The following is a 17,112-nucleotide window of genomic DNA, read 5'->3' as shown; positions in this document are numbered from 1 at the left end:
CAAGAAGTGATCTTATAGTTGTTAAGTGAATTCATATATATATATATATATCCTATGTACTGGGGTAACATCCTCCTATTTATTTATTTATTATTATTTTTTTTTAGGGAAAACATCTAGTTTTCATTCATTTCAATAAGGATTGGATACAAAAAGGAATAGCATCGACAAGAGTAATGCTATTACTGATGCTTAGTGCATCTTGACATAAAGCATGTGCTATGGAATTACATGCCCTCTTAATATGTCTGACTGTCCATACAGTGAAGGAGTATAAGGTTGCTTTTGTAGCTTTGATCAAAATGCCTGCATAAGAATCTGTTTCATCTTGGGACTTTAGGCAGTTGACTACTTGTAGAGAATCTCCCTCCATGATCACATCTTGCCATCCTAGTGTTTTAAGGAACATAGAGGCTTGGAGGGCAACATAAGCTTCAGCTAGAAAAGGGTCGGGGAAAAGATTATGATTCATTTTCATAGTGGCTAGTACCTTCCCCTCCCAGTCTCTTACCACTACCCCAACTCCAACCTTGCAGTTTGTTTTATCCAAGCCTGCATCCCAGTTAACTTTCAGTTTTCCTTGTGGGGGAGCTTCCCAGTTGAGGTAATCATTTGAGGAAGGGGAGGGCTTCTGGACAGGCTGGTAGGTTTTGTTAAGATCTTCAATGAGTAGTTTGACCTTTTGGTTGATGGAGCTTGGGTGAGAGAAAGTGTTGCTGAAAATCACTTCATTCCTTCTTTTCCAGATCTTCCAAGCCGTGAGAGTAAATTCTACCGTCTCTTCTTCTTCAAAAATGTTGAGGCATCCTTCTAGTAGAGTCCTGAAAGAAGAGCAAGGGATACTAGATTTTTGGATCTTCTTACTACATTGACTCCACACATCTTGGGCAGAGGGACACATCCAAAGAGCATGTGCTACTGTTTCGGGGTGAAGCTTGCAAATGGGGCAGGAATCTTCAGTAACAGCTTTCCTTTGGTGAAGTTTGACTTTGGTTGGAATGGCTTCCAGGCAGACCCTCCATAGGAAATTCTTGGTTGCCATTGGGACTTTGAGTTGCCATATGGATGACCAAGGTAAGTCTTCATTTATGGGAGTAGAGGATTGGCCATGTTTTTGATTTTCCATCTCAGATTTCAGGTAGTATGTTGACTTTACAGTGAAGATACTAGTAGTAGTGCCTCTCCATAACATTCTATCAGAGGTAGGATAGGGACTGAGAGGAATTCTCTTGAGTAACTCAGCTTCTGTTATGTCAAATATAGCTTCAATCAATGGGTAGTTCCATTGGTTCATAGCCTTATCAACGAGCATGGCCACCTTTGAGTCTGATGGTAGAAACCTGATTGAACTCTGTGGCTTGAAGGTTGAGAGTTGAGGGAATCACTTGTCATTCCAGATTTCTATTGATTGACCATCACCCACACACCAAACTAGTCCTTCCTTCATCAAAGGTTTTGTAGAGATGAAACTCTGCCATAGGAAAGAGGTATTATTCTCTCTTTTTGCATTCAGGAAGGAGCTATGTTTGAAGTATTTTGCTTTAAAGAACCTTGGCAGCAAGGGAATTGGGGGAGGAGATGATCCTCCATCCTTGTTTTGCTAGAAGAGCACAGTTGAAATGTTCAAAATCCCTTAAACCCAAACCTCCTGACTTTTTAGATTTTATCATCTGTTTCCATGAGACCCAATGGATTTTGTGCTCCCTTTCCTGTTGACCCCACCAAAAATGTGACGCCCCCCAAATTCCGTTTGGGATCGGACGGACATTTGAAGCGTCGAGACATGCAACACAAGGTTACCTGCCCCCGTTCATGACATATAAGATGCAATATTCCTAACATGCATCTAACATTATGCAATATTCGCAGTGGATAATTTTTTTCTTTAGCAATACTATGCACCAAATAGAAAATATCCCAAATACTTAAAATATACTTCATATATAAAGATCCATTGAATAACTAAGATCACAACACTAGTCCAAAATAGTTATGATCCAAAAGTACTGGAGATGCAACTCCATCGTACAAGTAGTAATTTAACTACTATATTAACATTAACAACGCACCGTCGTTCAGTCGACTGTGTCTAGTTGATCAGCTCCTGATCCTCCTTCAGGTCCTGTAACAAGATCTACCATTCGGGGGGAATGGCAGTTGGGACTACCACAATGAGATTTGATTACAAATCTCAGCAAGTTAACAAAAAAACTTCCACACAGGCTAATGATGCATGGATGACAGTAAAAGCATAAATACATAATCAAATTCATAAGTAATTAAAGCATAACTTGGCGTACAACATAGCATAATTGACATAACTTAAATTAACATGAACATGATATGAAACTTAAATTAACATGAACATGATATGAAACTTGACTTGACATGAACTTGATCTGAAACTTGACTTAGCATGAAAAATACATACTCCACAGTTGTTGTGGCCCCATGTATTCTACACAAACTTGACTTAACATGAAAAATACATACTCCACAGTTGTTGTGGCCCCATGTATTTTACGTGTAAATACATACTCCACAGTTGTTGTGGCCCCATGTATTCTACACAAACTTGACTTAACATGAAAAATACATACTCCACAGTTGTTGTGGCCCCATGTATTCTATGTGTAAATACATACTCCACAGTTGTTGTGGCTCCATGTATTTTACTCATCACAATTGCTGTGTACGTAGTGTATGCGTCACAATTACTGTGACCCCATACTTCATGTGTCACAGATGTTGTGGACCCCACGAAACTGAATGTACTCAAGATGAAACGTGATTGGAATACGAAAGGACTGAAACCCTGACGTAACATAATGTGACTTGAACATAACTTGAAATACATGACCAACTTGAGATAGAACCATTTCGTAACATGGCATAACATATAATAGACAACATATTTAACATGACATACTTGCAATAGTGAATATTGCATGACTTGACATACATGTAATAGATGACATACTTAGCATGACTTACTTGTAATGTACAGTAATATATGACAGAATATATTATGTAATAGATAAAAATTGATGACAGAATAAATTCTGTATAATAGACAATTACGTGATAACTTGGCATGGTATGACATATATGATAACATACATACATACACTGTAGTTCTTTTACTTAGCACACATACACAGTAGATTGCTAGTAAGTTAAAAGCTAACTTACCTCGATCTCCGCGTTTCTTATAAAACCTTAAGCGCAATCACGAGGAACTGTAATTAGTGATTCTAAAAGTTAGCACTAAATCACTAATAAATTGAAATATGGAAAAATACTAACTTAAAGAGTAAAATTTTCATTTTACTCTCTGCATGTAGGAAAATGACCGTTTTACCCATAATTTAAGGATTTTGCATACTAATTCCAAAAGTCACCAAAATTTACATGCCTCATGTAAATTTTATCCTCAATTCAAATATCAATTTAGAAAAATTTAAAATTAATTACAACTATTAAAAACTCCATAGGGCCGAAATTCTCATATGCTATTTCTATTGATTTTTGTTTCCAACTTGTTTTGATCAACCTTTTGATCTATGACTTATAAATATGTGATCTTCAAACCAAACCATCACATGGTTTAAAAAGATGTCCTAAAACATATATAATCTTCTAATTCAAGATCACATGGTTAAAAATTAACCAAAACATAAATTTAGCCAAGAACATCCACACTTTGGCTTATCTGAATATCTCTTTACATAAAATTTCATATCTTTGAAACTAACATCAAATATCTTCAAAATAATAATATAACATGTATATAAGATGCTTAGGATCCTCCAATAAAATTATCAAAGTCATTAGAATAGATTTAGACCACCAAAGAGTTAAACTTTCTCAAAACAGAAACTGTTTTTCCTCTTCCAGTTTCTAAGTTTCTAAATCTAAGAAAATCTTTCATCAAAACCTTTAATCATGCAAAAATCCTCAACCGCTAGTCATATATACATGTTAACAATATTCCATAAAAATTTCGGACCAATATCTATCCATTAGCTTGGTCAAAAACTCCAAACTATAACATATTCTTCAGTTTATCTTCCAGAATGACCTTTCTATAGTTTAGACAATATTTGACTGATCAAATGATCTTCGAATGGGGCAAATAAGATATCTATGTAAACTAGACTCAAAAAGGAACAACTTATATGAAGGAGACTTTATGATAAAACACTTACCAAAGCTTCGAAATGGGCGTGCAAAAGAACTCCTAAAAGCTGTCCGAGAGAGAGTGTTTGATAATCTTTTAATGGAAAGTGTAAATGAAGATAAGTTCGTGGGTGGTGGCTGGAGATACTTATGGACGAGATAAGGAAGAGGATAAGGCTGGAGTTGAGAGTTGAGTATAGTTTTCTCCTACCCAAAATATCTATAAAAGATTAACTCAAAATATTCTATCCAATAATATCTACAAAAATCAGCTTAAGATATTTTTCAAATGTGGAGTAGACTTGGAAGAGTAAGGTGGCTAAAATCTTTCCATGTGTCTAAATAAAACTTTCTAACTATCTCCAATAATCAAAAACACACTCCTTATACCATAGTGAGTAATAACATTAACTATACGATTAATAGATTCATGAAAACTTATAAGATCTTCACGAGATTCTTAAAGTCAATAGAAATTTCATCGTTAAATTTCTAGCGGGCTGTTACAAAAAACCTCTTACTTGTTTGTTGAGCTAGTTAAGTAGTTGCTTGGGGAGCTTGAAAATACCCATGTTGTAGGTTGGGATGGCCTGGATGACTGCCTTGATAAGGGTTTCCTTGCCTGCTTGAGAGATGAGTTTTGTTTTTCCAACTATTTAGCTTTGCCTGAACTTTGTCTAGGATGCCTTTGAAGGATTGTGATATGGCCCTACCTACCAGAGTTGGTAAACCCAGGTATTTCTCATAAGAATTTGTTCCACGAATTCCAGCAATGCTTGTTACAATGTCCCTGGTTTGTTCTCTGGTGTTTGAGCTGAAAAAGATGGAGGTCTTGTCTTTATTGAGTCTCTGACCAGAGGCTTTCTCATAGGATTCCAGCAGGGAGTAAAGTTGGCTCCATTCAATTGAGTTAGCCTTGCAAAAGAGAAGCGAGTCATCTGTAAAAAATAAGTGGTTAATGTGCAGGTGATTTTTCCTGATTGGTAGGCCTGTGATCAGGTGTTTCTTCTCAGCATGGTTTAGGAGGCAGCTTAGTGCTTTTGTACACAGGATGAAGAGGTAAGGTGAAAAGGGATCACCCTGCCTTATACCTCTGGTAGGACAGAAAGCAGGTTGAGGTTCTTCATTCACAATGAGGGAGTAAGAAACTGAGGAGACACACTTCATTATAAGCTCTATCTAGGTGGCTGGAAAGCCCATTTTCTTCAGAACAGACTTCAGAAATTCCCATTCAATCCTATCATAGGCTTTGCTCATGTCAAGTTTTAAGGCCATGTATCCCTCCTTTCCTTTCAATCTAGCTTTCATAGTGTGTAAGGACTCGAAAGCTACAATGATATTATCTGTTATGAGCCTTCCAGGTACAAATGCTGTCTGAGTAGGGGATATGATGCTAGGGAGGATTTTTTTAAGCCTATTTGCCAAGGTTTTTGCAATGATCTTATAAAGGACATTGCATAAGCTTATTGGTCTGAAATCTGTGACAAGGCTTGGATTTAGCTTCTTTGGTATGAGAGCTATGAGAGTCTCATTTAAAGTGTTATACCACTTACCCCCATTTAGGACCTCAAGGGAGGCCTTAGGACCTCAAGGGAGGCCTTAGAAACACAATTGCCCACTATGTCCCAGTATTTCTAAAAAAACAAGGCAGGGAAGCAATCAGGCCCAGGTGATCCGAGAGGATTCATGCTAAAAATTGCTTCCTTGACTTCTATTTCAGTGAATGCTGCAAAGAGGATTGAGAGCATGTCTTCTGTAATGACTTTCTGCAGAGGGTTTAGGCAATCATCAATACCTGTTGGTTGGGAGGATGTGAACAGATCTTTGAAAAAATCTTGCAGAGTTAGGCAAATGGTTTGAGGATCCTGAGTTGAGAGACCTGATGGTGTTTGGATCCTGTAGATGGAATTAGTCTTTTTTCTTTCGCTCGAGCACTTGTGAAAGGACTCTGTGTTTCGGTCACCATCTTTGAGTCATGCCTGTTTTGCTCTTTGTTGCCATTTTAGGTTCTCAGCGTCCATAATGTAGTTGATGTCTTGTTTTACCTCCTTGATTTCCTCTAATAAGTCTCCCTGGTTTCTTTCCTGTAAATGCTTGAGTAGTTCAGTTTTTTCTTTTAATACTTTCCCTTGATCCCTTCTCTTGTTCTTGCTCCACACCTTGAGTTTTCCTTGGCAGTGGTTGAGCCCTTGTAGAGTGCTGTGTAGTCTGCTTGTGTTGTTGGAGAGCAACTAGGCATTTATGATGATATCCTCACATTCCTCTTCCTTAGACCAGGCTGATTTGAACCTGAAGATCCTCTTCTTCTTCCCTATGGTGCTCGTGTCTGTTGTCTGAACTAGAATTGGTTTATGATCCGATTGAGAGCAATCTAGATGGGACACCTTATGATTTGCAAAATGGTTAAGCCAGGTAGTGTTACCACATGCCCTGTCTAGTCTTTCCTTTGTAAATTGCCTTCCCCCTCTGTTGTTAGACCAAGTGAACCTATCTCCAGTGAAACCCAGATCATATAAGTTGCAGAAAGACAGTGCATTCCTAAATTGGACCATTTGTCTATAGGGTCTATTTGCAGCACCAACTTTCTCCCTTTGGTGAGTGATCTCATTAAAGTCCCCTAAGCACAACCAAGGCATGCTTCCAGTAGGTTTTATACCCATAAGGAGGTGCTAACTCTCTGGCCTTTTTGCTGAGTTCGGATGGCCATAAAAGCCTGTGAGTTGCCACTTTGTAGTTTCAATGTGGGAAGTTATCAGGCTGAAATGTGCCAAGTGGTGTAATTAATCACTTCCACCGTGACTATATCTTTCCATAGGAGTGCTAACCCTCCACTTTTCCCTCTACTATCAACTGAGAAACAGTTTTCATACCCCAGTGTGAGTTTTATTCTTTCCAGTATAGCATTGCTACACTTAGTTTCTGTGAGGAAGACTAAGTGAGGCTGCTTTGTTTTCACCAAAAGGTGAAGCTCTTGAATTGTACGAGGGTTCCCAAGCCCTCTACAGTTCCAGCTCAGGCAATTCATTGGGATTGGTGGGGCTGCAAAGCAGCCTCCACCATGCATGCTTGAGTTTTGCTCGAATCAAGCTTGAGCTGTAGTTTTTGTTTTTTATTTGCTTCATTTGTTATGGTACTGATTCTTTCTCTCAAAGATCTCTTTGCATTGGTGTGAGGAAGAGGATTACTTATTCTGTTTGTGACATCTGAGAGTGGGGTTGGCAATTCCCTTGCTTTCCTTTTCCAAGTTTTTCCTTTCATGGATTTGCAAGGGAAGTTTTTTGTGTTTTCAAAACAGGTCTTGTAGGGGGGAACCCCATCTTTTGCCTTATGTTTGACATTTGAAAAAGGAGTCTCAGTGGACAACATAACTATATCAGAGGTATAGGCAGCATGGTACGGGGGCTTTACCTTAGAGGGGAGCTTGGTAGGGTCCTTTTGGAGACTTTCCTAACTTGGTGCGGGCTTTCATGTACTGGGAAAATCTCGGGGCCTTTGTCACGTGTGGGGGTGTCCATGCCCGACATCACCTACTTCTCCTTGGGTTGGTTTTCTTCAGCACGACTTATGCTGACTTTCAAGGCTTCTGTTGCCATTGCCAGGTTAGGTGGCTCATTTCCTGGCTTTGATGTGGACACGCCACAGTGGACACTGTTGCCTTCTTCCTCCTATTGACTCCATCTCCATGTTGAACCCCGATGCTCCTGCTCCTTGAGTCCACCATATCTTTTAACATAGTAACCTTTTGTAGGGAGGTGGGTTGCACGAAGCCACTGCCCATATTGATCCTGTGTTTGATTCTCTATAACTCTTTCTTGGCAACTACCTTTCTCGTGCATGAGCCGACCACACTTGAAGTAAAACATGGGAAGGCATTCATATTTGAAAGAGAGCCAGTACTGCTTATTCCCAGACTTGAGGAACCGACCTCTTACAAGAGGTTTGGTTTCGTTCATTTCTGCCTTGATTATTAAGTAGCTTCCCCATCTGTAGCCTTCTGTGTCATCTTCCACCTCAAGTACTCTACCAAGACCAGTGCCCACCAGCATTTCCATTTCTTTGTTCATCCCGGCGAAGGGTAGGTTGTGAACTTGGATCCAGAAAGGTTCGGAGACGAAATGAACCTCAGAAAGAGAAAGAGTTCCCTCAAACTCTTTCATGAAAACTAGATGACGGTCAAAAGACCATGGACGTCCCTGTAAAACCTTGTCCTTATCTGAAAGAAGTTGGAATTCTATGAGAAAAAAGTTTGTTTCTAGTTCTTTGAACGTGAGCCACCCCTTTGTATTCCATATCTTGGACATGGTCGATCTGAATGCTTCCCTATTTGCTGTCCTATCATTGAAAATTTTTGCTAGGAGGCAGAGTTCTCCTTTTACGTTGGATGATAGAACTGCTTCATCCGAAAGGATTACCTCTTCCTGTTCTTCATCTGTTAGTTTTAGCGATTCCCATCTTCTTGTGAGGTCCTCTGTCATTGTGGAGAAATGAACTCGACAGAACTCTACAGACCAGGTCTTAGAGATGAGAAACTAGCTCTGTCCAGTGAACAGACCTGAGACAAAAACCTCACCCTACCGAGAGGAGAGGACCAACACACCGCTTTTATGGATCACATCCTCCTATTTATACATCTTATTTATACATTTTATTTTCCTGCTAAATTTGGTGTAATGATATGTTTTTATGGTGATAGTTAAAATACTGTCTATATTTTTGTGGCAACCCTTGATTTTTTTTTTTTTGTTATCAACATGCTTGAAATACAAGAAGTGATCTCATAGTTTGTTAAGTGGATTAATTATATACATATATTAATATATATATATATATATATCCTATGTATTGGGGTAACATCCTCTTTCATTATCAATAAAATTTCATCTCACTCATAAAAAGAAGTCAATTAATTGCGTTATATATAATTCTAGCGACTTAATTATTAATAATGAAAAGAAGAGATATGAGATCCCAAGTATATTTATATATGCAAGTTGTGCATGATAATTTGCAAACGGGACATACCTTCTCTGACTGCCAGTAAATTTGTATGCCCATTACATATATTTTTAAAGTTTCTCTCTTTGATATACTAATAGTTACATATGGTTCACCTGGGTTGGATATCGTCTCTTGCATTGCTCTAAACAAAACTGTATGTTAAATATTTCTGCAGGTCCTTTTGGTCGAGGCTAGATGCAAAAAGCCTTTTGAAGAAGCAACATATGCTCTTTTGTTTTGTTTTTTTTTCTTTTTTTAATAAGAAGAAACATATGCTTTTAAGGTGGGCGAGATAAGCAACATCTGGCTGTTTGGAAGTTTGTTGTTACATTTACTTAACAGTTTGGAACATCTGTTGAGCTTTTAGATGTTTGTAATTTAACTTATTTTGGTATTTGTTACTAGTTTGTAATTTGTTGTTATAATCAAGTGAATTATTTAGTTTAGATTGTAATTTTTGAAAGAATTGAAATTTGAAAGGCCACACAAAGTTTTTTTTTCTTTTTTTTTTATTTATTAAAAAAGTGGGTCCAATATGAAGTAAAAAAAAAAAGCAAAAAAAGGATACAATCCGACTCCACTCCAGCTTCGTCAGAGTTGGAGTTGGAGCGGAGTATGTATAGATCAAAGTCAGAGTTAGAGTCGGAGGATGACAAATCTGACTCCGATCCGGTCGGTGCTCAACCCTAGCTATGTTGAGGAGGTTGGGGTTTTGTGATAGGTGGGTTTATCTCATTATGAAGTGTGTCTCCTCAATGTCTTTTTCTGTGTTGATCAAAGGGAAATCTAGAGAAAAGTTCTATCTTACAAGAGGGTTGAGACAGGGAGACCCTTTGTCTCCCTATCTTTTTATTCTGTGTGCTGAAGGGTTAAGTTGTTTGCTCAATGCTTCTGAACAGCAGAGAGTTACTAAGGGGATTCAAGTGTCTCGAGGGGATATAAGTATAAATCATTTTTTATTTGCAGATGATTGTATTTTATTTAGGAGAGCCAGATTCGAGGAATGGCATAGTTTGCAAGGGGTGCTGCAAAGATATGAAAAGGCCTCAGGTCAATTCTTGAATAAAGAGAAAACATCCTTATTTTTTAGTAGTAATACACGTGTTGAAGAAAGAAAAAGAATCATGGAAGCTGGAGGGCCTGTGGTATGTGGGAATTATGAAAAATACTTAGGTCTTCCAGCTTTTGTTGGAAGATCTAAATACAACACTTTCAAAAACTTGAAAGAAAGGATTTCGCAGAAAATCTGTAATTGGAAAAATAATTTCTTGTCCCAAGCTGGGAGAGAGGTGTTAATAAAAGCTGTGCTACAAGCCATTCCTACCTTTACTATGAGTGTGTTTAAGCTTCCTTTGAAATTATGTAATGAAATTAATACAATGCTCTCTAAGTTTTGGTAGGGGAGGTAGAATAAAGAGGGTGGGATTCATTGGAGGAGATGGGACAAGATGGGTGGAAAAAAAGGGCTGGGAGGTATGGGCTTTAGAGACTTGAGCAACTTCAAAATGGCCTTATTAGCCAAATAGGGGTGGAGATTTATTCAAAACCCAAACTCACTTGCTGTTGTGGTGTATAAAGAAAAGTACTTTAAGAATGTTGATTTCCTGGAAACTAAAGTAAGTTCAAAGCCTTCTTTGATTTGGAGGAGCATAAGGGAGGCTAGTGGCTTATTGAAAGAGGGGCAGAGGTGAAGGGTGGGAAATGGGAAAAAGATTCAGATTTGGGATAACAAATGGTTGCCAAAACCATCATCCTTTTCAGTTCAATTTCCTATTTCAGTGTTAAGAAAAGAGTCAAAAGTGGAAGAGCTTATTAGGGGCCAGCATGGGGAATGGAAAGTAGACCTGGTTCATAAGATATTTGACAGGGAGGAGGCTGAGATGATTCTAAGTATGCCACTTAGCAGGAGTAACCAAGAAAATAAGATGTTATGGGGTCAATCTACTAAAGGAGTGTTCACTATGAGGAGTGCTTATTTTCTGCAGATGGATAGAATGAAAAGATACAAGGTTGAATCTTCGAAGGATGGGGAGATGTATGACAGAAGGAGGAATATATGGTTTGGATGTGCCGAATACAATGAAGGTATTTCTTTGGAAGGCGGGAAATGACCTATTGGCTATAAAAAATAACTTGTTTAAGAAAAGAATTGTAGAAGATCCCAGTTGCCCAATATGTTACGAAGAGAAGGAGACAATAATGCATGTACTTTGGGAATTTGTAGCAGCAAACGATGTGTGGGGAAATGAACAAAGCTATGTGCAAAAATGCAAGAGAACAGGCAGAGGTTTCTTGGAGTTGTGGGAAAGTTTGATAGGACAATTGACTCAAGAATAGTTGGAAGGGGTTGCTATCCAGTTAAAAAAGGTATGGATGAGAAGGAATGAGTCAGTTTTTGAGAAAAGGCTCTCATGTCCAAAGAAGCTATCGGCAACTACAAAAGAAGGTTTAGAGGAATATCAGAAGACTCTAGTGCAAAACCAGAGGCAGGAATCAACATAGAGACCAGACCAAGTAAGTCTACATGGGTGAAACCAGGAGCAGGATTTGTGAAAGTTAATTGGGATGCCTATTTGGATGTTAAGCAAAGGGTGATGGGGATGGGGATTATCATAAGAAATGAGATGGGTGAGGCTATGGTGGCAGCATGTGATAACAGAAAAATGGTTCAGAGACCAGACATAGTAGAGTGTATTGCTCTATGGAAAGCTTTGGAGATTTGCAGAGATCTCAATTTCTAGAGGGTGATCTTTGAAAGTGATGCTACAGCTGTTATTATGGCAGTGGAGAGTGATGAAGAGATAATGACTTGTTTTGGTCATTTGATACATGATATTAGACAGGTTTTTAGTAATAGAAGTGATTGGCATGTATAATTTGCATATAGGGATAGCAACACAGTAGCTCATTCTTTAGCAAAGGCTGCTTTACAATCAGGGGAGGAAAGAATATGGATGGAAGAAGTTCTTGACTTCATTGTACAAAGTCTGGGTCGAGATAAAGATTGTAATGGCTAAGTTTGTTTCAATAATATACAGAGGTTCATTTTCAAAAATAAAGAAAAAAGAAAAAAAGAAAAACCCAAATATAAAATTATCTGTAAACCCCATAATGCATCCAAAACTTCAATATCATCTACCTCTTAACTCCATGTACCTTTAGTTGAGAAAAGTCGAGCCACGTTCTACTACTCCCACTCCAATCTAGAAAACATTTTTTTTTTTAAAAAAAAAGGGTAGTGGGTATTTACTATTTATTATTATTATAAATATTATGTGCCTTAGATTTCTATATATATATATATATATATTAAAAAATGAAAAAAAAAAGAGGGCTTGGGGATATAGGTGGGTGGGTTGGTGTGGGTGATGGGGGTACATGTGAAAGAAAACAAAATTTTTGAATCGCTGTTTATTGCCGTTTCGATATTTGCTTCTTTTGGGTAAAAAATAGTGAAAGGTTGAATATTTAGTCACTCCTTTCCTTCTATTGAATTTGCTTAGACCGAATGTCGCTTTTTTGTGTGAAATTTAAGAAATGATTCGCTCTCTATTCTATTTCCGAGCTGTGACTGTGAGAAGTTCAGTTTGTGATCACCTTCTTACAATGTGTATCTATGCGTTTTATCAGCGAAATTCGTTCTTTTTGGTGATTCCTTCGAAAAGCTTTCATTTTTTTTATTGCAATGTTTTAGCTATCTATTTACCAAATTCAAATGAAAATATGTGAGTAAAATGGTTTTCAATGTGGGTGTGAGACGATGGTGAATTGTAGTTCAATAAATTTTCTAGATCCAGTACTTTCTATACACGAGTTCACATCGGCTAATTTGGCTTGGCACATTTTGCAAAAAAGAAGCTATACCTTAAAGTATAGTTTGAGATCAAGCTTTCTTTTTACAAATAATCTTTTTATGATTTTAAGACCTAATTGAAGAAGTGCGCGATGTGAATTGAGAGATTACTTTTAGTATTTAATTACATTTTCTTTCTTTCTTTGTTTTTTTTGATTGGTTTGTAGGAGATAATGAGGACTTGGACCAGTTGGATTTCATGTATTTCCTTCCTCCCCCCAGTAGCCAGAACCCTTCTCTCTCTCCCCATCGTGCCCATCCACTCTCCTCTGTATTCTCTCTCTCTCTCTCTCTCTCTCTCTCTCTCTCTCTCTCTCTCTCTCTCCACATTTTTGAATTTATGTATTGTTTTGTTTATGGATTTGATGATTTGTGATTTTTGTTTGCAAAAAAAGGAGAATAATACTCCGAATGGCTCAAAGATGGCGGTAATTTCAACTCCGTGCCTTTATTTTCTGTATTTGTTTATCAGTTATTACTCTGCTTGATTGAGGTTTAGATTTTTGTGGATTTTTTTTTAGCTAATTAGGTTTTGCAATATAACTTATCATGATGTTGTTTTTCTAGAAACACACTAAAGTAGAAGATACAAACCTGAAAAGGGCCTGCAAAGACCTCCATAACAGAACTGATATTTTATGAAAGCAAGTAGAAGTAAGTCCTAAGTATCTTTTATTTTTTATATTTGTTGAGTTTCTTTTGTTACTAAATTGTGATATTTCTATGTTTGACGAGGGGCCTATCAATGATGCTGTCGTGTGGCAGGATGGAGAAGTATGGAGGGCTGCTCATGACACACAGAGTCTTGAAGATGACCTGAATTCTGTGAAACTTTCTAACTTTATCCCCCTGACTAATTATGGGTGTGCTTAGTTGCTTGTGACTCTTGCATGTCTTCAAAAGATTAAAATGGGTTTTTGTTTAGATAGAATCAGGATTATGTTGAAAGGAAAGAATAGAATTTACAAATATACTTGAAAATAGCAATTTAAGTTTGATGGTATATTCGTATATGTATCTTTCAGTTCAGCATCATTGATCGATACAGTTATAAATTAACTGGCACTGGTCTGATAAAATGGAAAGACAAAAATTTTTTTTAATATTTTTTGCTGCACTGGGATTTGAAAAATTACCAAAACCAAAGAATCGGGGCTAGATAGTTGAATTAATATCACTTGAGTGGAGGATTTGGTTCTTTATGTCCCATTTGATGAAAACTCCTAGCAGCCATACAAAAGGCTTTTAAAGTTTGTTAAATTGTTTTCCTTTTACTTATAAAAAAAAAAAATTATGTTTTCTTCATTTCTAAAAGTTTTAAGCCATTTTTATGTTGATATGATTCTTATGTTGGGCGTGTTGAAATTTTTTTATTCCAAATCTTGGATAAGATATTTCCAATGGAATTTTATAGGTTCTCTGGTATACTAGGAGACTTTGGTAAAGGTGCTTGCCAAACATTGTGGCACTAGACTGCTAATTGATTCTCTTATGTTGCCTGGTGTGAGCTTCCTTGATGCGAGAGATCTCGAGTTATGAAAGTGCTATTGTGACGTCCCGACTCCCATGTATAGAAATGTGGGAACCATGACATCGGGATGATGACAACACGGGTCACGCACCCCAATGATAAGTGCTCCCAGTGTGTGTAACATGCAAAAATGTGTAAAATAAGGTCACAACGAGTGATTAAAAGTCAGCCAACTAAGTACCAGAAATTTAAATACACACAAACTAAAATAAAAGTATTTCAAAACATTATACAGTTATCCAGCGAAAGTAAAGTAAAGAGTAATATTTACATAACCAAAAAGTGATACATAACCCATGAATCAAAGTGACCACATGTCACTCCCCTGGTGGAGCTGCATCTTCAGGCTCTACATCATCATCTGTATCAAAATTTACGATACCATGAAACAGTACCGCAGGGTATCGAATACCGTTAGATTATAAGTCTCAGCAAGTAATCAACCAAACAATCCAAGAGATAAAATATATTAATGCATCCAACAAATATGCGTGCACATGATGAAATATACATGAGACCCAAAACCATTTTCCAAAAATAACCACTCGCCATTTTTTCAGAAAATGGCCCAATCATAAAATCCACAATTTTTCCAGAAAATTGTTCACATATCCATTGATTAAAAATCGTCATTATCCTAGAAAATAGCCTATTAATCAATTAACACTGTAAGCAAGAATCGCATGTGAGACTCTACCACCATCCCTGCTTATCACCATTCCTACGGCGTGCACCATAGGCGGGAATCACAGGCGGGACTACCACCATCCCTACCGCGTGCACCGTAAGCGAAAATCACAGGCGGGACTCTACTACCATCTCTACTTACCACTATCCCTACAACGTGCACTATAGGCAGGAATCACAGGCGGGACTATCACCATCCCTACTTACCACCATCCTTACAGCTCCTACTGTAGGCAGGAATCGCAGGTGGGACTACCACCATCCTTGCTTACCAACATCCCTACCGTATACACCGTAGGCAAAACTACCGCCATCCCTACTTACCATCATCCCTACCGCATGCACCGTAGGTGAGAATTACAGGTGGGACTCTACCACCGTCCCTACTTACCACCATCCCTACAGTCTTTTTTTCCCCTCTCTCAATCCTTACCAATCATTTATCACAAATTAACCCAAATTCTTTTCTCACATGAAAATCTAATTTTTATGTACAACGCATAAATATGCATGCCATAATGCAATAAAAATCATGATGCCAAACACAACATAATACACGCAAGCACAATTCATCTTAATAAACAAACCATCCTCAAATCCAACCGACTTCCATACTTCTTGGACTCTAAGTCCAGCACAACCAACTAACTGCAAAAAAATTGTTAGTGCAACAATATAATTAAATCTCAAGAAAATCTTTGGAAAATTACTTATAGTGCTAAAATATAATTTTTGAAGGATCACGGAGGTGCTAGAGGAGGCGAGATAGCAACAACTGTGCAAATTGGATAAGGGCCATGGGTCTCAAAAATCTAACTTTTGAACGGGGAAAAACAAAGACTTGGGATGGCTTAAAGATGTTGATGAAACTAATGGTGGTGGTGGTTGGCCGTGGGTGGCGGCGTTGGCGGCGATTGGAGGTCAAAAAGCTTAAATCAGAAAATACAATGGATGGGCTTCACTGGTGGCGGATCGGAGCTAGGGAAGGGTGGTTGGAGGACCAATGATGTTGTGGTGAAAAGCTGGTGGCCAACGGTGGCACCTCAACGGCATTGGGACACTAAGACCGAGCGGCTTGAAGCCATGCATGAAGGAGTTTAGCTGTGCAGAAGAGGCTAAAAACGGGGCGTTGAGGTCGTTGGCTGGTGGGGAAGGAGATGAGAGCAGCGGCGATGACAACTGGTGGCACACGGCTGTACAAAAACACCCTACCTGAATGGGTTTCGCACGGCCAATGGAGAGAGAGAGAGAGAGAGAGAGAGAGAGAGTGTGGGGAAGGGAGGCTGGGGTGGGGGAGCTTGCCGAAGGGTGGGAGAGGTCGTGGGCTGGGTGGTGTCGTCGGACTGTGATGCACGACAACAGGTTGGGGGCTAGAAGTGTATGGAGAGAAAGGGAGAGGAAGTGCGCGGCGCACGGGAAGAAAGAAACTAGGGGAGGAAAAAGAAAAAGAAAGAGGAAAAAGAAAAAGGAAAAAGAAAGGGAAAGAAATAACGTCTAGTCTTTCCAATCTGGGTCTGAAAACTAATCCAACAAAAATAAATTTTAAAACGGGGAGTTAAATAAAATTATTTAAACGCTGGGACTAAATAAAAATAAAATAATAAAATCCAACAATTAAACAATTTAAAATAAAGAGCAATTTAAATGATGGACAATATTTAATAAAAAAAATCTCATTGATTAAATTTTACAGTTAAAAGTCTTAAAATAATACCACTTAAATCATCTAAAATTTAATAAAACAAAGCCCATAATCTTAATTAATAAAATAATTTACTTAGTTAAAATACACGTAAATACGGGATATCACAGCTAGCTCCTATTATCGGTCTGTTGATTTCTCATTTTTAACTTGATTCCATGT

The 17,112-nt window shown here is 38.0% G+C and overlaps 1 protein-coding gene across 1 annotated transcript; it reads right to left on the bottom strand.

Moving 5' to 3' along the window:
• Positions 1-7,844: 7,844 nt before the first annotated feature.
• LOC122291187 lies at positions 7,845-8,654 on the bottom strand. The gene has a single exon (XM_043098826.1). The coding sequence runs from the start codon at positions 8,652-8,654 to the stop codon at positions 7,845-7,847; it is 810 nt and encodes a 269-aa protein (XP_042954760.1).
• Between the last annotated feature and the right edge of the window lie 8,458 nt (positions 8,655-17,112).

The sequence above is a fragment of the Carya illinoinensis genome, chromosome 13 (genome assembly GCF_018687715.1).
Source record: "Carya illinoinensis cultivar Pawnee chromosome 13, C.illinoinensisPawnee_v1, whole genome shotgun sequence".
Taxonomy (NCBI): Eukaryota; Viridiplantae; Streptophyta; class Magnoliopsida; order Fagales; family Juglandaceae; genus Carya; species Carya illinoinensis.
Note: the sequence above shows the minus strand (reverse complement) of the source record. Positions and strands in the feature narration are given on the sequence as shown.

Coding starts and splice junctions, on each gene's coding strand:
- LOC122291187 (XM_043098826.1), bottom strand. CDS start 8,654: ATGACAGAGGACCTCACAAGAAGATGGGAATCGCTAAAACTAACAGAT.